Source organism: Rhinopithecus roxellana, chromosome 9 (genome assembly GCF_007565055.1).
Source record: "Rhinopithecus roxellana isolate Shanxi Qingling chromosome 9, ASM756505v1, whole genome shotgun sequence".
NCBI lineage: Eukaryota > Metazoa > Chordata > Mammalia > Primates > Cercopithecidae > Rhinopithecus > Rhinopithecus roxellana.
In genome coordinates this window covers 69,887,499-69,914,767 of record NC_044557.1, presented here as the reverse complement: position 1 = coordinate 69,914,767, position 27,269 = coordinate 69,887,499, and the positions used below count along the sequence as shown (strand labels likewise).

The window sequence follows — 27,269 nt, the reverse complement described above, 5'->3', positions numbered from 1 at the left end:
GAGAGCATTCTTACTGGCTATAAGGTTTTCAAATAGTGCTCACAGATTCCATAACAACTTGATTTTCCATTTGAATTTCAATATTAAAACCTATATGTTGAATTATTTTAAATTATAGTAGTTTTAAACACTGAAATGTGTTACATATTAGAAATAAGCACTTGAAAGACCAATTATATACTAAAATCTGCTGCCAGCTTAATTAATTTTGCACACAGCTTCCCACTCTCTCTTTTTAATTCAAAGGTTCTCCATTGTGGCCAAGAGGAAACAACACAGAATACCCTAAGATTGCTTTGTTAAAAAACAAACAAACAAAAACTTGAAAACTAAGCTGTTCTCACTTAGTAGGCTTTAGAATTCTGTAGACGATTGAAATACCACAATCTGAAGAACTGATACAAACCATGGTTCTTTTTACTACCTTTCAACTAGATTACTCAACCGATAATATTCTGACTTCAATGTTTATTGAACATGGGTCATTTTTTTAATCAGTGTGGGTTGAAGATATTTGGCTTCTTGTTTGATTTCATCTTCACTAACGTGTACCAAGTCTTGTTGGTTACTCATTAGTTCATTGTACCCACATTAAATCTTGTACCCACACTTGTGCTTCTCCATTCACCTGGTACAGGCTCTCATTTCTCCCCCTCGTTTGAAAACATCACTATGGCCTTCTAAATAAGCTTCCTCTGTGTAGCATCTAGACCTCATACTTACTCTATTACCATTCCTAAACATAGTTTTCATTTTTGACCCTATTTAAGAGGCAAAGTATAAGGCAAGTCCATAAACCTTAGTCCATAAACCTTAGTCTGCCACTCAAGGTCTGGTATGGTGATACCAGATCCCTATTTATACTTTTTTTCTTTTTTACATTTATTTTTTATTTTTTAGAGATTGGGTATTGCCACATTGCCCAGGCATGAGTACAGTGACTATTCACAGGCGTGATCATAAGGGACTGCGGTCTCCAACTCCTGGGCTCGAGCAATCCTCCCACTTCAGCTTCCTTTTCTTTCCAATCTAAACTCTCTTCTTTTGAAAATTTTTTTACTCACTTTTCACCCTCACATGCCAGTTGCATTCCACTTTTGTACTGTAACATACAGTGATTGCCACATGTAGAAATACCATTTTCTTCCTCTACACTCTCCATGGTCTAGTTCTGATCCAAATGTCACTACTTCAACCTATACTATGTTCTTCTTTCTGTGAATAGCTATTAGAACTTACTTTCAACTATGCAAACAATACTTGAAATAAACACCCTGTGGATACACTGTACAAATATCTCAGGGTGGCCTAAAGGTAGCCTTCCTTACCATGGTATCCACCTCTCCAGAACCTACCCTATTTGTGCAGCCTGCCCCAACTCTTTCTTCTCATATTGGTTTCCTTTTATCTTTCGGTTCTTTTACTATACTTAGTCTCACTTATCCTTCATGTTTTCTTCTAATTTACCTTTCAATATTTCCCAACACTGTTTGCGTATTAGAACCACCTGGACAGGTTTTACAAGATATAGATTCTCAGAGCTCACAGGCCTGAGTGTTTCTTGAATTGATCTAGGGTAAAGCCCAACGTACAAAAATACATACATAATTGGCATTTTTAAATGTTCCTTAGGCAATTCTAGTGAGATAAGTGTTGAGAAGCACTAAATTGAATCAAATTATAAGCTCTTTGAGAAAATAGTCATGTAAATTTCTTTGCCTTCATCTCCTAAATAGTGGATACAAGCCACGTAATCAATAAATATATGTTGATTTGGATATTTTTTTTCTTTCTTTCTTTTTGAAGAGGAAAGAAGATGAAAAAGAGATTGGGGAAGAAAGCCCTCTTAAGAATACTCAGCCCTACTAGTTCCAACCTGCATACCACATAGGTCTTTCTGAACATCTCCATTGATCCCCAAGGATCTGATAATTTGAGAGATTCCTGTTACACACTGTTAAGCACCTTAGTTCTGTTCACCTCACTGTTTAATCATTGACTGAAATGGAAAGCATCAGTTAAGGCCATGATTTCAATTCTGAAAATAGTTATTCTCAACGAGCAACTGGAGAAACGTTTTTGACAACATAGCTTTTTTTTTTTTTTTTTTTTTTTTTTTTTTTTTTTTTATGGTTTGTCACAGTACTTGTATGTTATGCTTAAGGCCAACATTTATGTTCATTATGTTACCAGATTCAATATGGATGAATAATAGTGTATCACAACCTATCTGTAAAGAGTGTGTGTATCTTAGCCTCAAGTGGGTAGTTGCCTTTCCCAGTCAGAAGATTTCTAATTTTGCGGGAGACCATCATGTCTGCCATGTCACTCTCAATGTCTCTGGCTGGCCCGTTGGGCCCACATTCTCTGCTCTCCACTCCCTGTCAATATGCAAACTCCTGGATTATACAAATGTACAAATCCCAAGCATGAGATTTGCACATCTTTACTCATCAAGAGTCACTTTACCATACCACATCACCATTCCTCAAAATGCAAACCTCTCTCTGGTAAACTTCATCTGAATCTTGGGTGCATTTGACCAACATTTGTGTTGATTCTTGTGCATATGACTTGTAAGTTTTGTAGACACACATGAAATTGCTCTTTATCTGTGCTGCAGTGATGATGTGGAAAGGCAGACAGAGAGATTCTGCTAATTATACATAGTTATAATGAAGAACTTTTCTAGTTTCATGGCCTGGAGCCTCTAGTTCATTTTAATAGAGCAAGTTATATTAATTAGGTGTATGTAAAGGACAGTCTTTCTCTTTACTGCTTTGTCATTGTGTTGATACAGCTATTCGGTGCCATTTTGAAACTATTCTCATCACAAGGAATAGATTTAGGGTTTCTCTTCTATTTTCAAGGGAAAAAAAGTACGCCAAACTCCTCCAACAATCTGGAATTTTATTCCATCCATATACATGCATAGTAACAACATTTGTTGAGAAATTATTTCTATCAGAAGTAGAACATTATCTTTGCGATCACCAGGTGCAGTATTGCTACTCTTATATTTAAATAGATCTTATATATGAATTAAATTCATACTTGCAGCATTGAGTTTAGGGTTTCGATTTAGACTGTGCCTTTCAAAAGATAAAACTGATTCATACTACCTCATTACTTACAATACTGCTTCCAGTAATTTTGTTCATTCTTTATAAAGTATTGCATTTAACAGCAAAGGTTTAAAAATTGAGACAGAGCTGCATCAGCGAAAGAAAATCCAAGTACTATACAAGAAAAAAATTGCCATCTTCATTTGACATACAGGTTTAGGATTAAGAAAATGGACAGAAACATACAGCTACATACAAATGCAAAGCCTAGTGACTAAGAGACTGTATCTGCTAAAATATAAAGTGCAAACAGAGCCTGATTATCCAAGAATTGAAATCTTAAGGCGAACTTATAGCATGTGTATTTAGAACATCTTTGCAAGTTATATTTTAGCATATACATATATCTGCAACAGCATATAAGAAAAAATCAAGATACACAAGTGCTTTTGAAGCTATTTCTAAAATGATCTTCTGTATTGTTTGTGACTATTTTCTTTAAAAGCTACTATACAGTGCAAACCATATGTGCTACACAATAACTATACAATAACAATACAAATGACTTTAATATAAAGTTTTTAAATAAAAAATAACATAACCACAGCTATGAATACTGCTGGTAAAATAAATTAATTTTTTTTGAAAATGGCACCAATAATACACTTTACTAATGGACTGTAATGAAATTACACCTCAAGTCTTCAACTCAGCCATAATGAATTATCTCCTGATTGCCCAGATGTAATTCAAATAACTTTTTATTTTTTTTTTTTCTGGACTGGTTAGAACAACATACTAAACACTGATACCAGAGGTGACTGATGTTTATTCAGTTAGTTCATTTGACATGTTCCGCTGCATGTGATGAGCAATAAAACTTCTTGTGAGTTATAAAGTTTGAAAGGTTGTTGAACTGGATATCACACAGCCGGCAATATTTCCCACTGGTTGGAGCCTGGGTGGAACCATTCACACCTTTTGCTATACTAGACAACTGTTCCTCTGCTGAGGGAATTCCTGGTGAGACATTCTCATTGGCAGCTAATGGGTTCTCAGAGATCCACGAGGGAGATTTGTGGTCATCTTCATGCTGAGGATTCTGGGAAATGTTCTCTTGCTGTGGGTTGGCAGCAGGTCTCTCATCTTGTTTCAGTCCACCGTTCACTATTACCATTCCTCGATTTTTGGGCAACAATGGCAGAGAATCTTTCTTCAGTGCAGCACACCCATTTGAGGAAGCCTGGCCTTTAGGAGATTCATTTTCTGCATTTGTGCTTTGCTCGATGTCAGTGTTATGGATGACAAGAGAACCAGAAATATAATCACTTGGCTTGATTCCATAATATGGAGAAAGCTGGTCAGCTCCTTTTGCTTTCTTTATTGCTCCAGGGTAAAGGCATTGCGGAAGAAACAAATGTCTGTTTTCTTCTTTTGTAGCAATGAGCTGAGCGGCTTCACTAAAGACCTTCAAGCCTTGCAGGGTTGCTAGGTGGGATGAAAATAGGTTTCCATTGGGGGAAGGCTGCTTCAAATTCCCGTTTTTCTCACATTTTATTATGCTTCTTTCGTAGCTGACATCAGGGCTGTTTCGTTCGCTTTCTGGATTCGGAAACACTTTGCTGTCCAGTTGACCCAGGTCATTACGCTGATGTGCAGTAACCGGGCAGAAATTCTGCTTGTGGGCCAGATAGTTTTCTACCTTATTGAAACTGATCTTGCACACAGTACACTCGTGATAGTCCAGCAGCCTTTTGGGAGACGTGGTCGTCCGCTCAGACTGAGATAAACACTTTTTGCTGAGATCTATGGGCACGTCCATCTCTAGGCAGGAAACACTGGAATGAGTAGTGTCACATTTGGAAACTGGAACACACTTGTTGATCGTCAGGGAAGTTTCCAAGTGCTTAGAGACAATTCCTGGAAAGATATCACATCTTGGGTGGTAGCACTCTCCTAGCCCTTCTGTGGGTTCTTGAGTGGAGGTACAAGGATTACTGAGGTTGGCTACATCAAGAAATCTCTGCTGAACCAGTGGAGGCCTTTGTTCCTGCTCAGGTAGGCACATCTCATACATCTTTCTGCGCTTGCGTGTGCGCATGGTTCTCTGCATGGCAGGCACTTTGTTGGAAGCAGACCTCTTTAGTGGAGGGTCGTGGCGAGTAGCACAGTAATACTGTTTGTGGACCATGTATGTTTCGTGCCGGCTGAAGGTAATGTTGCAAGCTTCACAGGTAGTCTTATTTGGGTCACTTTCCCCATCCACTAAGGGGACACTGGAATTTTTCACATCAACAGGTTTTCCATTAATTTTGTCATCATTGTTACTGGAGGTGGAGAGCTTCTTAGTTTGAGTGGAAAAGTCCTTGTCATGGCCCTTCCCATTTGGCCCAATTAAATCTAAGACAGTGGAAGAATTGATGCAAGGTGTTTGAAGAAGTGGATTCTCAGCATCAGCAGAATGAGCAGCTGGGTTGAGAAGGTTTATGGAGGTTTGGCCGGTGTTGGGACTCAAAGCTTCAGGCATCTTTTCTGACACACTAGGGAACTCTGGGGACTTAGCCATCTGCTGCCATCGGCTGCTGCAATAATGCTTTTTGTGCACTAGATAATTATCCAAATTATTGAATGTTATGTTACACTCAAAACAAGTAGCCCCCTTGGGCATCAAGGGGCTGTAGATGACGGGAGGGTAGCTACTACTGCCATGCCTCAGTCGCCGATGCACCAGTTCAGACATCTTGGCTAAGATCTCTGAAGCTTGAGGGACCATGGTGATATCTTGGGGGAAAGAAAACTGAGATAGGAAAGGGCCCACAGGGAAAGAAGGCCCAATATTAGGCTGAACTGGAGATGAGGCAAGTCTTGGGCTAGAGGGCTCAGACTTTATTTTTGTGTAAGAAAAGCTTTGTTTATTTGTTGTAGGCTGTATCTCTGGTCTCTGGTTTGTGAGAAAGAGCTGAGTCTTTTTCTCACACTTGTCCAGCTCTGTGTCAGAGCTCGCATCTTTAGTCTGCATGGCCTTTTGGCTCTGGGGAAGTTCGCTTCTCGTCAATAAGTCTGTGGCTGGCTGTAAGCTGTCTTCGGTTCCACTTGGAGAGTGTTCCATGTCACTTTCTCTGGGAAGTTTGCCGCTAGGGACATGGAGCTCCTGGTGCTGCAATAAGTCCCTCTGAGTCTGGAAGCCGAAATGGCAGTGATTACATCGGAAGGCAGCTTGAGTGAGATGGGAGAACAGGTGTTGGTGAAAGTTGATCACAGAATCAGCAGTGTAGCTACAGACGGTGCATTTTAGACTAGCACCAGGGGGCAGGAATTCTTCCATTTTCACTCCTAGGGAGACATACAAAATAAGAACAATGAGAAACATGTGTGTTGCTTTTTGAATGCTAGGGACCTTTTCTAATGACCTAATGTTTGCAACACAATAGGAATGAAATTGTTCAGAATCTCATTCGTTATATTAACTGTTTTCTTGTGACATCTCTTACAGTGTGTGACAATAATAATAGCACTTTATAGTTTTCAATGTACTTTCATGAATATTATGGCATTGAAGTGGAATAAGTGTCACTGTCTCCATTTTACAGATGGGGAAACACGCTGAAGGAGGCTAAGGGAATTGATTATGTTAATAAAGCTATTAAGTGATGAGGCCATGCCTGAGCCTCGGATTTTATAATTACTGATCCAATAACCTTCCTACTATAACATTAGCCTCTACATTAGGAAGAAGTGAGCATTCATTAGGGTTGCTATTGAAAACCAATGCAAATCAAATAACTCTCATTACACTACATATAGGTTATATTCTAAAGAAGTCAAAGAGAAACCATTTTGTAAAGTAATCAATAACATCCTAATTTATATTTAATATACATCTAAAATTTTATGCTGTAGTTTTGCTGAACATAGTTTATCTCTATCCAGGGCTGATATTTACCTGGTAGACTAATATAGTCTACTGGTACACTAATATAGTCATTTCACATTGGCATCCATGCTGATTGATCGCTGCCTATTTCTAGTCCATGATTACATATTTTGAATATTACCATTGACTGTGGTGGGTAAGCATCACTAAGGTTGACTCTAGCTCCCATTGGTCAGCATATGGTAAAATCGGGTTTGGCTTATCCCCTCTGTACTCTGGACTAAAATAAGACTGCCTTTTATATTCATAAGCTGAAAATATGGCAGACGTACCTAGTCCTGTAGTCATAAAAGGGGTCTACCTATCCTTGTCTCCTTTTTTCCTTAATGAATCCAATACTCATTTTTTCCATTTAGCTGAAAGGACCCCTGTATTCTGCTCTTTTTGTTTTGTACATGACTTTACTCACCATCTGAGACAACCAATCTGTTTCTGGTTCCCCTGCTTTATTATCTAGATGAAGATAGCTCATTTGCAAGAAGAGGAAAGAGGATGAGCAGAAAGGAAATTGCCTACTTTTATAGGTTCAAAGACAAAAGCTTGAACTGTACTAGAGCACTGGAGGTTAGAATAGTAACTTAAAACTCAACATGTATTTCCATTTTAAAATCATTTAATCTAGGCAAAGACAGCTAAGAAAGTCACCCAGAGGTGTCCTACAAGGTTTGTATCACAGGTGCTGAAAAACTATGATTCTCAGTCCCTAGTTTGTCCCATGCAAGAATGTACCTAAAATTATTTAAAGTCAATAGAATTCTGTACATTCAATTAAATTCATTTTTTTAAAAAAATATGTTAATTAGAATGCTGTGAAATGAAACCAAAAATAGCTGGCATGCAATTCCAAATTAAATGGGAACAGTTGCCACCTTGCTATTAAGAGAGGGCCTTAAAAAGCTTATTTGTTTTTCAGCCTATTTTTTTTAAAGGGATTTTAAAACATAGTAATAAAAGTAGTTTTATGTCATAAAAACCAGCTAAGCTGTTATGATGCATCTTTTGGAAGTCAGAAATATTTTACTGATCCATATTTAAAAGTAACATCCCTGAATTGTAATTTTAATTGGATCTATCAATTAAAAGTAACATCCCTGAATTGTAATTTTAATTGGATCTATCAATTAAATAGATACTCTATCTATCAATAGAGTAGCTGTATTTCAATTCAGCAAATACTTATATTATTATTTCTTCCCTACCATACAGGAAACACTATGGTCAGTTTCCAAAGATTGCTTGACACTAAAGCAACAAATGACAATATTCAAAGGGTATTGAGACTTTCTTTTGAAAATAATGTGCTTTTTTAAAACCTCAGTCAAAAACAAATAGAATTATTTGGTCTGTGGTCAGAGCACTGAATTTGTCAGAAAAGAATTAAGACCCAAGTCCTTTGAGTAAAATGTGCTGAGTATAAGTGGCATAAGATCACACTGGTTGACACAGAAAGTTTGATTTTGATGTTATAGATAGCTACAGATAGACAGATATAGATGTATACATGTAATGCATATATATTTATAAAAGTAATAGAGTCTTCTGGAGCAACAGAAGAAACAAAAGCGGCATTTACCACTGTGTGAATTCAGGTGCATTTCTAGAGCTCGAGCATTTGAAAAGCTCTTGGTGCACTGTGGGAAGGGGCACAGGCTGGAAATCTGATGGGCACTGTCTTCATTTTCCTCTGACACTGGAGCAGCTTCTCTTTGCCTCCCACTGCAGTAGTACATCAAATGGGCCTGCAGATTCCGCTCACTCCGATACCAGATGCCACAGGACTTGCAAGGGAATATATCCTCTGCAGGTAAAAACACAGAGACACATTTGCTGCTGTCCATTTGAAACCAACCATGGGTAAAGCAGCATGTAGTTCAATTTTTCTCAGACTCTGCTCTCAGGTCCTGAACTGGGCAATCGGACAGTGATGAGTAACAGTCTTTGGTGTTGTTCTACAGCAGAGGACTCAGCTTTGAAAGAAATGTCATACTCTGCAATTTAACTTCCCAGACTCTAGAAAGAGGACACTCCAACATTTAAAACACAAGATATTGATTTTATTTTGTTTTATTTTTTGTGACAGATTCTCACTCTGTCACCCAGGCTACAGTGCAGTGGTGCGATCTCAACTCACTGCAACCTCTACCTCCTGGGTTCAAGCACTTCTCCTGCCTCAGCCTCTCAAGTAGCTGGGATTACAGGTGAGTGCCACCATGCCTGGCTAATTTTTGTATTTTTAGTAGAAACAGGGTTTCTCCATGTTGGCTAGGCTGGTCTCAAACTCCTTTCCTCAGGTGATCCACCAGCTTCAGCCTCCTAAAGTGCTAATTACAGGCGTGAGCCACTGTGTCTGGCCTAAGATATTGATTTTAAATTGTATTTATGGTTAGAAAAAATATACATTTATAGTGATGTAAATTATCTAATTGATTAAAAGGTAAGGATGTAATGGTTGAACTAATGTTAGCCCTGATGCCAACCCCTGACACCATTATTTTTTAACACAGTAATTACGGAATGGCTACTATATGCCCAACTCTGTGTTGGGCTGGGTATAAAACAAAATGAAAGACTAAACAGCTGGCCTTAGGAAGCATACAGTCTCCTCTGGTTGATGGACATGTGGTCAGCTAATTACATTACAGCCTAATAACTGTTCTGATGGAGGTATCTGAGGAATGCCCCGGGGCATGATAAAGAGGCTGATGTCAGAAGTGGAGGGAGGAGGAGATTAGAAACGGATTTAGAGGGAAGATTGAGCTCAGCCTGAGCTGAGGTGTGAAGGATGAAATTAAGCTAGTTATATGAAGAAGAGGGGTTGGATCATCCTGCTGAAAGAATTGCAGGCTCTCAAAGAGTTTTAGATTTTGTCTTCATGATTATGAAGCATCACTGAATCATTTTAAGCAAGACACTGACATAATCAGATATTATAGAATCACAGCAGCGGAGTCTAGTTTTGAAGGTAGTGACTTTGGAAGAAACACTTTTGACTGGTGGGAGGCAACTGCAGTACTCTAAGAGAAACACAACAGGGTTTGAACTGCAGCTAATACTGGTACCGTATTTATCAGGTCATGCTATGATGTGTCATGTTCATGTGTTCGCTCATGGAAAATCTCTCCTTGTGTGTGTATTTTCCCCCTTCATCCATATATAGGTGAGGAGACTGGTGTTAAGGAACTTGCCCATCCATTACCTCATCAGTGGTTGAAATGGGATTGGAATCTGGTCTTTATCACTCTTCCATAATGCCTCCATGGCAAGGGTGGCAGAGAGGAAGAATCATGCTGAGGAAGTAGAACTGACTAGAAGTCATGAACAATGCTTGGTGACTAGATTCTAGAACGGATGACTACAGCTCTGTTTTGCTTCCAAGCTTCTGTGTGAGGAATGGTTTCATTCATCTACACAGGGAACAGAAGATGGAGGGGTGATGTCTTCAGGCTAGGGCATGTATAGGGTGACCAAATCTGACCTTGTATTGTGCAAACTCAGGACTTTTGTAGAGAAAGGGGTCACCATCCAGAGGGATGCCAGATAAAAATGTACAACGGGACTAAGCCAGGCAAACAGTGGCACATGTTCACATTAGACATGTGGAATCTGATATTTCTGTAAGAAATACAGAAGAACATGGGATAAATGGCAACGGAGGCCTAAAACTCAGCAGAAATGACTGAACTTATAATTTGTGAACTGTTATTTATGGTTGTTGGTGGAGCCCATGGTGGTGAAGGAGATGGCTCAGGGAGATCACATTAAAGGTGATGAGGAGAAAAACTAGTGATCAAATTCTAGTGAAGGGGAAGTAAGGGTAGAAAGTATAATGTAGAGTTTCAAATTAACATTTAATTTAAAAATTATATGCTACTACTGTTTATTATTTAACCCCTCCCTTCCAAGTTAATTTCATTTACACTATTCATGAGGCTACACAGTTTAGTAAAGGGTCCATTTAAGCAGGATGAATTTAACTCACTAATTCCAGAATGAAAGCAGCCCTCTGCATCTATGCTGAATTATTTGACATAAATAGTTGTCTTGCTACAGAAAGCAAATAGAGTACACTTTCCACTATAATTAGAATTAACATCTATACATTGGAGCTTCCCAATAACATCAGATACTCCTAGAGTCTTTGGCAATAAAATCTTTTTGCCTCAGATTCAGGTTGGGCCCATGTTATTTCCAGTTCCTCACTATCAGAATCAAAGTAAAGATCCAGGAAAGAAAATAGGTACATTTACCTTAAGGAAATCCAATAATACTAGCTTAGATGGAAGTGCTATATCATTGATTGAATGCACAGTAATTTCAGACTCATCTGATAATTTCTTTAATCTAAAGGATGATTATTACAGCAAGAATGTAATTACAGTTGAATATTTTATATCTTAATATCAAGACATCATTGCCTCTCTGGATTTCTTTTCTGACTCATTCAGAGTCTCAGATATTTTAAAGTATATTTTTGAGTGGATGCAATTTTTTGCTTACCTACTAACTTCAGAATCTATTCTCCTCTTAAGATGTATCTGCTACTCATGTTTTTTTCATAGAGCTAGATAAAAGCAGATCTGTTTAGAACACAGATTTTGGGACCCCAGACCACTGATTTTCTGTCATATGAAGTGTCATTCTGTGACACAAAAATACAAACTAAGTTCAATTTCCTTTTTACAAAATAAAATCACAAAGGTAAATTTGCCAGGGCCTACTTAAACATTCTCCATATAAAGTTTTCTAAGCTTATCATGCATTTTTCTTAATTAATTAATTTATTTTTTACCTTTTTGCATTAGCAGATGTCTTGATTTATCCAGGATACACTTCCTTATTGTTAGTCTATCTAATCAAACTTTGATTTTGTATTCTGTTTCTTCTTTTCAAGTTTTTAAGTCTATGGCCCTTAAAGAATACCAAATGTTTTCTACTATAGAAGCATTAGCAAGGTGCTCGCCTTCTCATAGCTAAGTAGCCTTGAATATTATTCAACTCATGTAGAATAGCAGCTTTGTGTGTGTGTGTGACATTCAGGAATCTGACTTGAAATGGTTGGCGTTAAGGGTTCTTTCTATACTCCCAGGAAAACTGACCACACACACACACACATACACAAAGATAAAATGAAGCCACAACACTGAAGGAAAAAGGTCTGTTCCTGGTTTCCTGTCAGTAGACATTTTTTTCTCCCATAAATTCCCATCACTTCTAAAGCCGGGCTACACAGCACTGAGCACTTACTATTGACAATAGCTGTGGGCAAAATAGAAGCCATGGCAGCTTGCTGAGGAAGCAGCTGAATTGAGTCCAGCAGGCGTGCAGGGTACATCCCTTCTGTGAGAGTCATCTGACTGGCAGCTTGTAGCCTTGAGTCAAAATCCACCACAAAGGCAATTAGCTCTTCACCCTCAGAGATGGCCTTCGTAGTTGTACACCAAAGCTGACCCCCTATTAAGAAGAAAAAAGAAAAAGATAAAATTGACATAGGATGCTTGAGTCTATTGTACACTAGATTGATGTCCACAGCACCTTCTCATGTTTTTCACACCGGTTCCTACTGGAGTGGAGTGTTTGATCAAGGCAACAGTTGTGCTCCTTTTGCCTCCTGTGTGGAAAATTGTACTCTTTGCATTAAATGAACTGTTTAGTGACCAGAAGTAGGAGGAGGCTAAGAATCAAGTACAGCATAAACATAATTTCTAGAGATTTTTGTCAATTGTATGCTTTCTGGGGCTTGCCTGAATCAGTAACCTTACCAGTACATTGGGATAGTACCTAAAAACCAGCATGGTAAGGACCCAACTGCTGAAATTTATTTCCTGTGAGCATTTGAAGTTCTTCTTTCTATATTTTATGAAAGTAAGAAGTTATTTATCTCTCTCCTTCTCTTCCCCCCCATAAAATACTTCCATCATATCAATACCAATACCCAAACTACAGAACAAGTAAGCAAAAACTCCTAAAATCTAGAAAATTAAAGTGAAATGCAGGTAGTTATACTCTGCTATGTCTGCTGTCTTTTTTTTTGGCTGAATGATCTTTACTTATATAATATTATGTATAATGTAGCTTCTTCATCTCCATTTACCCTGATTGAACTTCCTGAAATGAAGATATGCCAAAAATCCTTTTCAAAAAGGCTCATTTAAATAAAGATTTGTTTAAATGAAAAGATGTCTCTTCAAACACTAAGATATACTCTGGCACTGCACTTCAACAATCACATGTTTTGCATTAAAAAGAAAAACTATGCAAGTACATCTAATGTATTGGAATGTGATAGCAAATGCTCATTTATTTAACATGTTTAGACAGGCAAAGCACTTATATTTTGTTATCTACACTCTCAGGCCTAGATATGTATCCTATACAGTTATGCCTGAAATAATGTAGCATACTTGATATGTTATAAAGCTCTTTTTTTTCCGTTGTGTATAGATTGGAAGGCTGTGTATTGCACTCATTAAGCAGCACAAACTTGTACCCATTTTGATAAGACATATTGAACTGTTTATCTTTCAACATAACTGTCTTTTCAACTGCACTTCATTTTTTCTACCCTTAGCGCTCATGGTTTTTAAACAACTTGTGGTAAAACTCTGGTGGAAAAGATAACAACAGCATATGGTATGGCAGAGTTGCCTAGAAGAATCAGAACATTGTTTTAGAGAAACGTTGGGCAATTAATTAAGCCAGCTGATTAAGTTGTAAAGGTAAGGAAACAAAACCATCTATGGGAGTATATGATTGTTAAAAAATAAAGCTAAGACTACAGACCCCAAATTTGTGTGAAAGTTTCAAAGTAACAAACAAATATACTAAAATGCTAGAAAACAAATTTTTTAAACTTTGATACAAATGTATCTGAAAGTATACAAGTTTACCACAGTTGAATAAAACAGATTTACTTTGCTTTGATTTACTTCTTTTCAAATAATAGAAGCTAAACTGCATCATGTCGAAATCAGAGGAGCGATGAAAGTGTGAGTGGTGGTATTTCTGCTGTTCTTCCCCATAGAAGGCTTCTGCGATTAGCTTCTATGTCTTCCTTCCCTTATGGGCATTCAGATCCAAACTACTTGCAACTGTAGACAGGTAATCATTCAATCATTTGCACCTATCTTTCCACTGAACTACAGTTTATTGAGGCTGTGTAATGAAGAGATAGGGGAGACACAGCAAGAAACCACAACTCAGGTTTAGTTCATGTGGTCTTTCAGAGTCACTAGACTTCAGTCATTAATTTTACATTATTGGTTAAGTCCAGCTATGTGTACCTTTCACAAAAGTAAGGAAAGAATTGGACTCAGGTGCCCAAGAGAAATTGAGGTTTTAGAGAAGAAGCCCAGCCACAAATAATCTTTATCACTGTGGTAAGCTATAGGGTAGGACGACTCAAGAGTATTTATTCTCAAATTCTGAAACAAAAGATTTAGTAAATAAGTAAAATTGAATTCAAAAATACTAACTTCGGGGGGGCGGAGGAAGATGGCAGAATAGGAACAGCTCCAGTCTCCAACTCCCAGCACGAGCGAGACAGAAGACCGGTGATTTCTGTATTTTCAACTGAGGTACTGGGGTCATCTAACTAGGGAGTGCCGGACAATCGGTGCTGGTCAGCTGCTGCAGCCGGACCAGCGAGAGCTGAAGCAGGGCGAGGCATCGCCTCACCTGGGAAGTGCAAGGGGGAAGGGAATCCCTTTTCCTAGCCAGGGGAACTGAGACACACAACACCTGGAAAATCGGGTAACTCCCACCCCAATATTGCGCTTTAAGCAAACGGGCACACCAGGAGAATATATCCCACACCTGGCCGGGAGGGTCCCACGCGCACGGAGCCTCCCTCATTGCTAACACAGCAGTCTGCGATCTAACCGCAAGGCAGCAGCGAGGCTGCGGGAGGGGCGCCCGCCATTGCTGAGGCTTAAGTAGGTAAACAAAGCTGCTGGGAAGCTGGAACTGGGTGGAGCTCACAGCAGCTCAAGGAAACCTGCCTGCCTCTGTAGACTCCACCTCTGGGGACAGGGCACAGCTAAAAAAAAAAAAAAAAAAAACAACAAAAGGGAGCAGAACCTCTACAGACGCAAACAACTCTGTCTGACAGCTTTGAAGAGAGCAGTGGATCTCCCAACACGGGGTTGAGATCTGAGAAGGGACACACTGCCTGCTCAAGTGGGTCCCTGACCCCTGAGTAGCCTAACTGGGAGACATCCCCCACTAGGGGCAGTCTGACACCCCACACCTCACAGGGTGGAGTACACCCCTGAGAGGAAGCTTCCAAAGTAAGAATCAGACAGGTACACTCACTGTTCAGCAATATTCTATCTTCTGCAACCTCTGCTGCTGATACCCAGACAAACAGGGTCTGGAGGGGACATCAAGCAATCTCCAACAGACCTACAGCTGAGGGTCCTGACTGTTAGAAGGAAAACTATCAAACAGGAAGGACACCTATACCAAAACCCCATCAGTACGTCACCATCATCAAAGACCAGAGACAGATAAAACCACAAAGATGGGGAAAAAGCAGGGCAGAAAAGCTGGAAATTCAAAAAATAAGAGCGCATCTCCCCCTGCAAAGGAGCGCAGCCCATCGCCAGCAATGGATCAAAGCTGGTCAGAGAATGACTTTGACGAGATGAGAGAAGAAGGCTTCAGTCCATCAAACTTCTCAGAGCTAAAGGAGGAATTACGTACCCAGCGCAAAGAAACTAAAAATCTTGAAAAAAGAGTGGAAGAATTGACAGCTAGACTAATTAATGCAGAGAAGGTCATAAACGAAATGACAGAGATGAAAACCATGACACGAGAAATACGTGACAAATGCACAAGCTTCAGTAACCGACTCCATCAACTGGAAGAAAGAGTATCAGCGATTGAGGATCAAATGAATGAAATGAAGCGAGAAGAGAAACCAAAAGAAGAAAAAGAAATGAACAAAGCCTGCAAGAAGTATGGGATTATGTAAAAAGACCAAATCTACGTCTGATTGGAGTGCCTGAAAGTGAGGGGGAAAATGGAACCAAGTTGGAAAACACTCTTCAGGATATCATCCAGGAGAACTTCCCCAACCTAGTAGGGCAGGCCAACATTCAAATTCAGGAAATACAGAGAACGCCACAAAGATACTCCTCCAGAAGAGCAACTCCAAGACACATAATTGCCAGATTCACCAAAGTTGAAATGAAGGAAAGAATCTTAAGGGCAGCCAGAGAGAAAGGTCGGGTTACCCACAAAGGGAAGCCCATCAGACTAACAGCAGATCTCTCGGCAGAAACTCTACAAGCCAGAAGAGAGTGGGGGCCAATATTCAACGTTCTTAAAGAAAAGAATTTTCAACCCAGAATTTCATATCCAGCCAAACTAAGTTTCATAAGTGAAGGAGAAATAAAATCCTTTACAGATAAGCAAATGCTTAGAGATTTTGTCACCACCAGGCCTGCCTTACAAGAGACCCTGAAGGAAGCCCTAAACATGGAAAGGAACAACCGGTACCAGCCATTGCAAAAACATGCCAAAATGTAAAGACCATCAAGGCTAGGAAGAAACTGCATCAACTAACGAGCAAAAGAACCAGTTAATATCATAATGGCAGGATCAAGTTCACACATAACAATATTAACCTTAAATGTAAATGAACTAAATGCTCCAATTAAAAGACACAGACTGGCAAACTGGATAAAGAGTCAAGACCCATCAGTCTGCTGTATTCAGGAGACCCATCTCACATGCAGAGACATACATAGGCTCAAAATAAAGGGATGGAGGAAGATCTACCAAGCAAATGGAGAACAAAAAAAAGCAGGGGTTGCAATCCTAGTCTCTGATAAAACACACTTTAAACCATCAAACATCAAAAGAGACAAAGAAGACCATTACATAATGGTAAAGGGATCAATTCAACAGGAAGAGCTAACTATCCTAAATATATATGCACCCAATACAGGAGCACTCAGATTCATAAAGCAAGTCCTTGGAGACTTACAAAGAGACTTAGACTCCCATACAATAATCATGGGAGACTTCAACACTCCACTGTCAATATTAGACAGATCAATGAGACAGAAAGTTAACAAGGATATCCAGGAATTGAACTCATCTCTGCACCAAGTGACATCTCTGCACCTAATAGACATCTATAGAACTCTCCACCCCAAATCAACAGAATATACATTCTTCTCAGCACCACATTGCCCTTATTCCAAAACTGACCACATAATTGGAAGTAAAGCACTCCTCAGCAAATGTAAAAGAACAGAAATTATAACAAACTGTCTCTCAGACCACAGTGCAATCAAACTAGAACTCAGGACTAAGAAACTCAATCAAAACCGCTCAACTACATGGAAACTGAACAACCTGCTCCTGAATGACTACTGGGTACATAACAAAATGAAAGCAGAAATAAAGATGTTCTTTGAAACCAATGAGAACTAAGATACAACATACCAGAATCTCTGGGACACATTTAAAGCAGTGTGTAGAGGGAAATTTATAGCACTAAATGCCCACAAGAGAAAGCTGGAAAGATCTAAAATTGACACTCTAACATCACAATTAAAAGAACTAGAGAGGCAAGAGCAAACACATTCAAAAGCTAGCAGAAGGCAAGAAATAACTAAGATCAGAGAAGAACTGAAGGAGATAGAGACACAAAAAACCCTCCAAAAAATCAATGAATCCAGGAGTTGGCTTTTTGAAAAGATCAACAAAATTGACAGACAGCTAGCAAGACTAATAAAGAAGAAAAGAGAGAGGAATCAAATAGATGCAATAAAAAATGATAAAGGGGATATCACCACCGACCCCACAGAAATACAAACTACCATCAGAGAATACTATAAACACCTCTTTGCAAATCAACTAGAAAATCTAGAAGAAATGGATAATTTCCTGGACACTTACACTCTCCCAAGACTAAACCAGGAAGAAGTTGAATCCGTGAATAGACCAATAGCAGGCTCTGAAATTGAGGCAATAATTAATAGCCTACCCACTAAAAAAAGTCCAGGACCAGATGGATTCACAACTGAATTCTACCAGAGGTACAAGGAGGAGCTGGTACCATTCCTTCTGAAACTATTCCAATCAATAGAAAAAGAGGGAATCCTCCCTAACTCATTTTATGAGGCCAACATCATCCTGATACCAAAGCCTGGCAGAGACACAACAAAAAAAGAGAATTTTAGACCAATATCCCTGATGAACATCGATGCAAAAATCCTCAATAAAATACTGGCAAACCGGATTCAGCAGCACATCAAAAAGCTTACCCACCATGATCAAGTTGGCGTCATCCCTGGGATGCAAGGCTGGTTCAACATTCGCAAATCAATAAACGTAATCCAGCATATAAACAGAACCAAAGACAAGAACCACATGATTATCTCAATAGATGCAGAAAAGGCTTTTGACAAAATTCAACAGCTCTTCATGCTAAAAACGCTCAATAAATTCGGTATTGATGGAACGTACCTCAAAATAATAAGAGCTATTTATGACAAACCCACAGCTAATATCATACTGAATGGGCAAAAACTGGAAAAATTCCCTTTGAAAACTGGCACAAGACAGGGATGCCCTCTCTCACCACTCCTATTCAACATAGTGTTGGAAGTTCTGGCTAGGGCAATCAGGCAAGAGAAAGAAATCAAGGGTATCCAGTTAGGAAAAGAAGAAGTCAAATTGTCCCTGTTTGCAGATGACATGATTGTATATTTAGAAAACCCCATTGTCTCAGCCCAAAATCTCCTTCAGCTGATAAGCAACTTCAGCAAAGTCTCAGGATACAAAATTAATGTGCAAAAATCACAAGCATTCTTATACACCAGTAACAGACAAGCAGAGAGCCAAATCATGAATGAACTTCCATTCACAATTGCTTCAAAGAGAATAAAATACCTAGGAATCCAACTTACAAGGGATGTAAAGGACCTCTTCAAGGAGAACTACAAACCACTACTCAGTGAAATCAAAGAGGACACAAACAAATGGAAGAACATACCATGCTCATGGATAGGAAGAATCAATATCGTGAAAATGGCCATACTGCCCAAGGTTATTTATAGATTCAATGCCACCCCCATCAAGCTACCAATGAGTTTCTTCACAGAATTGGAAAAAACTGCTTTAAAGTTCATATGGAACCAAAAAAGAGCCCGCATTGCCAAGACAATCCTAAGTCAAAAGGACAAAGCTGGAGGCGTCACGCTACCTGACTTCAAACTATACTACAAGGCTACAGTAACCAAAACAGCATGGTACTGGTACCAAAACAGAGATATAGACCAATGGAACAGAACAGAGTCCTCAGAAATAATACCACACATCTACAGCCATCTGATCTTTGACAAACCTGAGAGAAACAAGAAATGGGGAAAGGATTCCCTATTTAATACATGGTGCTGGGAAAATTGGCTAGCCATGAGTAGAAAGCTGAAACTGGATCCTTTCCTTACTCCTTATACGAAGATTAATTCAAAGTAGATTAGAGACTTAAATGTTAGACCTAATACCATAAAAACCCTAGAAGAAAATCTAGGTAGTACCATTCAGGACATAGGCATGGGCAAGGACTTCATGTCTAAAACACCAAAAGCAATGGCAGCAAAAGCCAAAATTGACAAATGGGATCTAATTAAACTAAAGAGCTTCTGCACAGCAAAAGAAACTACCACCAGAGTGAACAGGCAACCTTCAGAATGGGAGAAAATTTTTGCAATCTACTCATCTGACAAAGGGCTAATATCCAGAATCTACAAAGAACTCAAACAAATATACAAGAAAAAAACAAACAACCCCATCAAAAAGTGGGCAAAGGATATGAACAGACATTTCTCAAAAGAAGACATTCATACAGCCAACAGACCATGAAAAAATGCTCATCATCACTGGCCATCAGAGAAATGCAAATCAAAACCACAATGAGATACCATCTCACACCAGTTAGAATGGCAATCATTAAAAAGTCAGGAAACAACAGTTGTTGGAGAGGATGCAGAGAAATAGGAACACTTTTACACTGTTGGTGGGATTGTAAACTAGTTCAACCATTATGGAAAACAGTATGGCAATTCCTCAAGGATCTAGAACTAGATGTACCATATGACCCAGCCATCCCACTACTGGGTATATACCCAAAGGATTATAAATTATTCTACTACAAAGACACATGCACACATATGTTTATTGCAGCACTATTCACAATAGCAAAGACTTGGAATCAACCCAAATGTCCATCTGTGACAGACTGGATTAAGAAAATGTGGCACATATACACCATGGAATACTATGCAGCCATAAAAAAGGATAAGTTTGCGTCCTTTGTAGGGACATGGATGCAGCTGGAAACCATCATTCTTAGCAAACTATCACAAGAAGAGAAAACCAAACACCGCATGTTCTCACTCATAGGTGGGAACTGAACAATGAGATCACTTGGACTCGGGAAGGGGAACATCACACACTGGGGCCTATCATGGGGAGGGCGGAGGGGGGAGGGATTGCACTGGGAGTTATACATGATATAAATGATGAATTGATGGGTGCTGACGAGTTGATGGGTGCAGCACACCAACATGGCACAAATATACATATGTAACAAACCTGCACGTTATGCACATGTACCCTAGAACTTAAAGTATAATAAAAAAAAAAAAAGAAAAAAGAAAAAAAAATACTAACTTCAAATAAAAGTGAACAAAAAATCATTTGTATGCATCATTAAATGACTCAGCAGTTGTAATATATATTTGTGTTTTCACCTGTACCCAATAATGTTTCAAATTTTATTATCTTTATCACTTTATCTCATTCGATGGTTTAGTTAGAGCATATCATTCTAAAAGGCTAAATTAGACTGAAAATATACTGTTGGACTTGATGAGAAAGTCAGTTATCTTTGGATTTAATCTTTCAAATCATTCACTAATCAGCTATTCATTGAAATCTCTGCTGTGTGCTAGGCTGGGCGCTGTGGCTTCCCATGCAGCTCTACAATTAGAATACACACATATATGCAAATATATTACAATACCACATTAAGGGTGTCATCCCCTAATGCTAAAGAAAATGTGAGAGGAGTGAGTAACTGGCACTTCTTGGAGAAGTTAGGCAAGCTATCCAAGGTGATGTTTTTATTACCTCATGAAGAACAAATAGAGGTAAAACAGCAAAAACATGTGTAGGCAGGATGAGGCAGGTACATCATTATTGCCCTATAAATGAGCATGTGTGAAGGTTTAGAATTACGGAAAAGTCACCCCAGTGAGTAGTTGGGACTACACGTGTGATCATCACTCTTGGCTAATTTTTTTTTTTTTTGAGACGGGGTCTCCCTGTGTCACCCAGGCTGGAGTGCAGTGGTGCCATCTTGGCTCACTGCAAACTCCGCCTCCCCAGTTCACACCATTCTCCTGCCTCAGCCTCCCGAGTAGCTGGGACTACAGGTGCCCGCCACCATGCCTGGCTAATTTTTTGTATTTTTAGTACAGATGGGGTTTCACCATGTTAGCCAGGATGGTCTGAATCTCCTGACCTCGTGATCCACTCGCCTTGGCTTCCCAAAGTGTTGGGATTACAGGTGTGAGCCACGGAGCCTGGCCAATTTTTAAAAATATTTTTTGTAGAGATGGAGTCTCACTATGTTGCCCAGACTGGTCTAGAACTCCTGGGCTCAAACAATCCTCTTGCCTTGGCCTCCCAAAGTGCTGGGATTACAGGCATGAGCCACAGTGTCCAGCCAGGAGTACTTTCTTTGGGCCTGATAAGCTAAGTGGTTTATGTAATTCATCCATTTTAATCCTGTCAATTACTCTGTGAGGTAGGTATTAATTCCCTAGTTTGAGAAAACTGAAGCTTAGAGAGGATAACTAAGTTTCCCAAAGCCATACACAGGGTCAGGGGCAGAATTGTGACTTACACTTTTGTCTGTCCAACTGCAAAGTCCAGGTGTACATGTGTGTGTGTTGTGTGTATGTGTGTATATGGGCATGCACAGAAATAATGAATTCTGTTTTGAAAATGTAAAGTTTGGGGTACCTGACAGACTTCTGGTGAATTTATCTAGGAGAAAGATGGAACTTGGAGAAGACATACAGGCTGAAGAAAAAAAAATATTTTGGAAGTGATCTGCACATTCTAATTGACCATGGATGCTCTCTGCATTCATGTGGTAACCTAGGGAGAGCATGGAATGAAAAGAGGATCACCAAAGAAACTTGGGGTATCTCAACATTTAGGATGTGCACAGAGAAGATGAGATTATTAAAATGTACCAAGAGCTTGTATTTAAATGTTAGAGGGAAATCAAGAAAATGGCACCACAGAAATCAAGGGCTGGATTTCTTTATAATTGTTTGGCTGAGTTTTTAGATGGTGAATTTAGAACATACAACTTGAGGGAGTCATTCATAGGAAGTAATAACCCAAATATTGTAACGTAACTTCAATTACTGATGCTAATAAAACTTTCAGAGTGTGATCACTCTTGGGGGATGTTTGGGCAATGGAACCAGACTGCCTAGGTGGAAATCTAGTGGCTTTGCCACTTATTATGTGTGTGACTTAGAACTTGTCACCTAAGCATTCTACCTGTCAGTTTCCTCATTCCTGAAAATGCGAAAGATGATAAACAGTGCTGAACTCATGATGTTATTATGGGGATTAAATGAGCTAATATATGTGAAAGCTTAAGAACAGCACCTGACATATAATCATATAATAAATAACATATAACAAATGTTTATATAATTGTTAGCTATTATCGTTTTAGTTTAATCCGCTTGGGGCTATTATTATTCTCATTTCTTACTGCCCTGTTAAATCCAAGAGGAAAGAAATCTCACCAGAAAGAAAAGGCACACCTGTGAATCCAATGAGCAGATCTGTCTACACTTCACTGGAGGCAGCTAACTCATTTTAGAAAAGAAGAATAAGGTTGCATTTGTTTGTGGATCACAAACCATTGTGGACCAGTTAGAAACAGAAATAATTTCTAGCAATCTATGTGGATCTGAAGGGGCAGGAGAACTAGTTTCCTATTTTAATGCTTCAGAGCTGAGATAAATATGGCCTACTTTAATTTACAATTGTGTAGAGGGTAGTAGTATTTATGTAAATTAAGAAGCTATACAAGCACATGAAAATGCTAAGTCATGTTGACATTTAGCTACAAAATCTTGTACCCTTTGACCTCATGTTTAAAACAAACCACAGGATATTACATTTGTCTTTAAAATGAGAGCACCATTATCAGAAGAAAATAAAAAAGAAAATAAGAAGTGTTGTTAAGGATGTAGAGAAACTGGAACCCTTGTGCACTGTTGGAGGGAATGTAAAATTGTACAAAATGATGAGTTATGCAAAAATTAAGACTAGAATTACCTATGATTTTAACAACTCTATTTATGAATATATACTCAAAAGAAAGGAAAGCAGAGTCTCAAAGAGCTATTTGAACAGCCAGGCTCATAGCAGCATTGTTTGCAATAGCTAAAACGTGGAAGCAACCCATGGAAATATCCATTGACAGAGGAATGGATAAGAAACATGTGATCTACACGTACAACTGAATATTATTCCGCCTTGAAAAGAAAGGAAATTCTCACATATGCTACAACATGGACGAAGCTTGAGGACATTGTACTGAGTGAAATGAGCGAGTCACGAAAAGACAAACAGTGTATGATTCCACCTACATCGAGTACTTACGGTATCCCAAATCATAGAGACAGAAAGTAGAATGGTGGTTGCCCAGGGCTGGGAATAGGGGGTTGAGGATTTAGGTTTAGCGTAAATAGAATTTCAGTTTGGCAAGATAAAGAGCTCTAGGGATGAATGGTGGTAATAGTTGCACAACAATGTGAATGCCACTGAACTATACACTTGAAAATGGTTAAGATACTACATTTTATGTTATGTGTATTTTATCAGAATTTTAAAAATTGAGGAAAAAATGAGGGTACTTTCTTTTTCACTACAAAACATCCTCTGTGAACCTAGAACATTGGCATAAAATTTTTAAGCCATAACTAAGAATAAGAATATAACTTTTAAAAAGTGGCTTCATATGAGATGATTTTAGGAAAACCAAAAAAGAAAAAAAAAAAAAAAAAAAAACATAAACACAAGGCATAAGATCTTCTTCCTTCTCAACTTTCCTAGCAAAGCTATTTAACAAACCCCATTTGAAAGCCAAGCACCTAGTGAAATGAAGTTGCTGCTAAGAAGGAGTTCACTTTATTTGGCCATATTAACTCTTCTCATTTGAATGAACTCGGGAGATCTGAACATTTTTTAATGATTTAGTTCCTGGTTACTTGATTGATGTGAGTTTCTGCCTGTGTTTCCAGTGCCAGTGGAGTGTTCCTGGTGACTCTCTCTAGAGATGAAATTTAAGGAATCTGAACAGAGGTTTTCTGTGGCTTTCATAAGAAGCAGTATGCTTAATGTGCCCCAAATTTAAACGAAGTGCATTTCCAATACACTCATCCATATTAATGCTATATTAATATGAAAACAAAGGGAATTCTGTAAAGTTATTGGTTGGACATGTGGCAATGTAAACATATGCCCCATATCATTGGGTTCTGCATCCTCGGATTCAATCAAACTCAGATAAAAATATTACCCCAAATTACAATAATGAAGAATAACACAAGTAAAAAACCAATAAAGTTTTATATCAGGTACTCGAACATCCTCAGATTTTGGTGTCTCAGGAAGGTCTTGGAACCAATCCACAATGGATACTGAGGGAAGACTGTATCCTTCATTGATAAAACTGTTACTATTTTGTTTACACTGCAATTCAAGGGTAAATGTTCTTATTTTAAGGAATTACACACTAATAGTGAAGAACAGGTGGCACCTGAAATCACGGAAAATGTATTTGTCCTCAATGCAAAGATGAACTATAAAGAGCACTTTATTGGTGAGTAATAAAGTTTGGTTTGGGTCTGATTTCGTTATTAGTTACTGTGTGAGCTTGGAAAATCGCATTACCCACATCATTTCAAATGACAGCCTTAGACTAAATATTTCTCATCATCCAGTTGTGAGCATCTTTTTATGCTTCCATCATCATGTGCTACTAATAGTAATAATCACAGATTTATTAAGTGGTTACTATGTGCTACACACCTGCACTGTGCTAAAAGCTTTGCATGAATTATCTTATTGATTTCCCCTAAGAAAGCAGTGAGGACGTTTTTATTGATTCTCATTTTACTGTGGGATCACGATGCTGGAAGTGTAAGTTGTTCAAAGTCACACAGCTAGAGGTGAACTGGAAGATGAGAAGGAAATATGGGAGATAGGATTTGAATAAGGCAGTTTGGCTCTAGATTTTATATGAAAAACTAGGTGTTCCAAGCCATGGCGCCATCTGGTGTTCACTCTGTAACACTCCTACCTTCATTACTAAGTTTGAATAATTGGCACAGTTCTCTCTCTGAAGGAATTTATGAAGCAGTATTAGGCAGGTTACATAGTTATTAGATAGTTTTTAAATGCATAGCCACAATGTGGAGAATAAAATTTATGTGTGATGTAGAAGTGACTCCAAGTTACTTTATTACTTTATTTTATTTTAAGATAGGGTCTCTGTCACCCAGGCTGGAGTGCAGTGGCAATCACGGCTCAGCTCACTGCAACCTCCATCTCACCGCTCAGGAGATCCCCACTACAGCATCCCGAGTAGCTGGAATCACAGGCGTGTGCTACCACTCCCAGCTAACTTTTGTATTTTTAGTAGAGATGGAGTTTTGCCATGTTGCCCAGGCTGGTATTGAACTCCCGAGCTCAAGGGATCCTCCACCTCCCAAAGTGCTGGGATTACAGGTGTGAGCCACCATGCCCCGCTGACTCCAAGTTATCTTGTAACGTGACTAACCTCATTAACATAGTGAACACTTAGAAAGCACTTACTATGTGGCAGGCACTGTTCTAAGCACTTCACATACATTAAGCTCAATTATTAATATAAAATACAAACGCAGCAGTTTCCCAACTCCTTGTTTAAATTGCAAGTTTAGCTGGACATTAAAAAGGGCATCAAGATTCGACCTAACCATCAAGCACTGATTGGCGACCTGGACTGTACAAAACAGTCACAAGGGGAACTTAGAACCAACGCTGATTGCGGGCCCTGTCCGAGAGCCATCAAATCAGCCTCTGGTACTGAAGTTTGGGCTTCAGTATTTTTTAGAAGCTCTCTGGAGGGCTTGGTTTTCTTCCATAGTTAAGAATAACTGCCATAGGAGTAAACTATCTGCACTTCATATAGTGTAGAAAGAGTTAAGCTCGATGAACAAAAAAAGTCTCTTGATGATCAAATATTTCACAGGAGTGCTGAGACAATTCAGTAGAGAAGATGTCCATTTTGAAACTCAGAAAATGACACTTGAAAATAGCATTTATGGGCCGGGCGCGGTGGCTCAAGCCTGTAATCCCAGCACTTTGGGAGGCCGAGACGGGCGGATCACGAGGTCAGAAGATCGAGACCATCCTGGCTAACACGGTGAAACCCCGTCTCTACCAAAAAATACAAAAAACTAGCCGGGCGAGGTGGCGGGCGCCTGTAGTCCCAGCTACTTGGGAGGCTGAGGCAGGAGAATGGCGTAGACCCGGGAGGCGGAGCTTGCAGTGAGCTGAGACCCGGCCACTGCACTCCAGCCTGGGCAACAGAGCGAGACTCCGTCTCAAAAAAAAAAAAAAAAAAAAAGAAAGAAAGAAAGAAAAAAAACAGAAAATAGCATTTATGTATTTATTTATTTGAGAGGGAGTTTTGCTCTTGCTGCCCAGGCTAGAGTGCAATGGCGCGATCTCGGCTCACTACAACCTCCGCCTCTCAGGTTCAAGTGACTCTCCCGCCTCCCTGCTGGGATTACAGGCCTCCGCCATCACAGCCGGCTAATCTTTTGTATTCTTAGTAGAGACGGGGTTTCACCATGTTGGCCAGGCAGGTCTCAAACTCCTGACCTCGGGTGATCCGCCCACCTCGGTCTCCCGAAGTGCTGGGATTACAGGCGTGAGCCACCGCGCCAAGCGAAACTACCTCTGAATGTTCCCTTTTCCTGCAGTGTTTGAAGAATGTAGGAATGATTAGTGAAATGGTGAAGGAAGTGGATAAACAATGATATAATGACTTAGCCTAATCTTTCAACTCAATAAGCCAGTGAGGAACTTGGTAAATTTGTTGATTATGTTTAGTTTTACAATGCTTAATTCTTTATTATTTTGAAGTGATGTATTTTATTATTAGGAAT

The 27,269-nt window shown here is 39.1% G+C and overlaps 1 protein-coding gene and 1 long non-coding RNA gene across 6 annotated transcripts in view; one reads left to right on the top strand and one right to left on the bottom strand.

The window, feature by feature from the left end:
• Positions 1–2,890: 2,890 nt before the first annotated feature.
• Positions 2,891–27,269, bottom strand: part of ZFPM2 (zinc finger protein, FOG family member 2) — a 488,351-nt gene continuing 463,972 nt past the window's right edge. For all 5 annotated transcript variants that reach the window (XM_010376371.2, XM_030938120.1, XM_030938121.1 and 2 more), the window contains 3 exons: positions 12,244–12,450; positions 8,573–8,797; positions 2,891–6,398 (listed from right to left, as the gene is read on the bottom strand). In XM_010376371.2, coding sequence (XP_010374673.1) covers positions 3,907–6,398; positions 8,573–8,797; positions 12,244–12,450 — 2,924 coding nt within the window. In that variant the 3' untranslated portion in view covers positions 2,891–3,906. The remainder of the gene's footprint in view (positions 6,399–8,572; positions 8,798–12,243; positions 12,451–27,269) is intronic.
• Positions 9,077–27,241, top strand: LOC104672563. The gene is made up of 3 exons (XR_749406.2): positions 9,077–9,197; positions 24,838–24,934; positions 27,084–27,241. It is a non-coding gene; the product is annotated as an uncharacterized LOC104672563 (long non-coding RNA).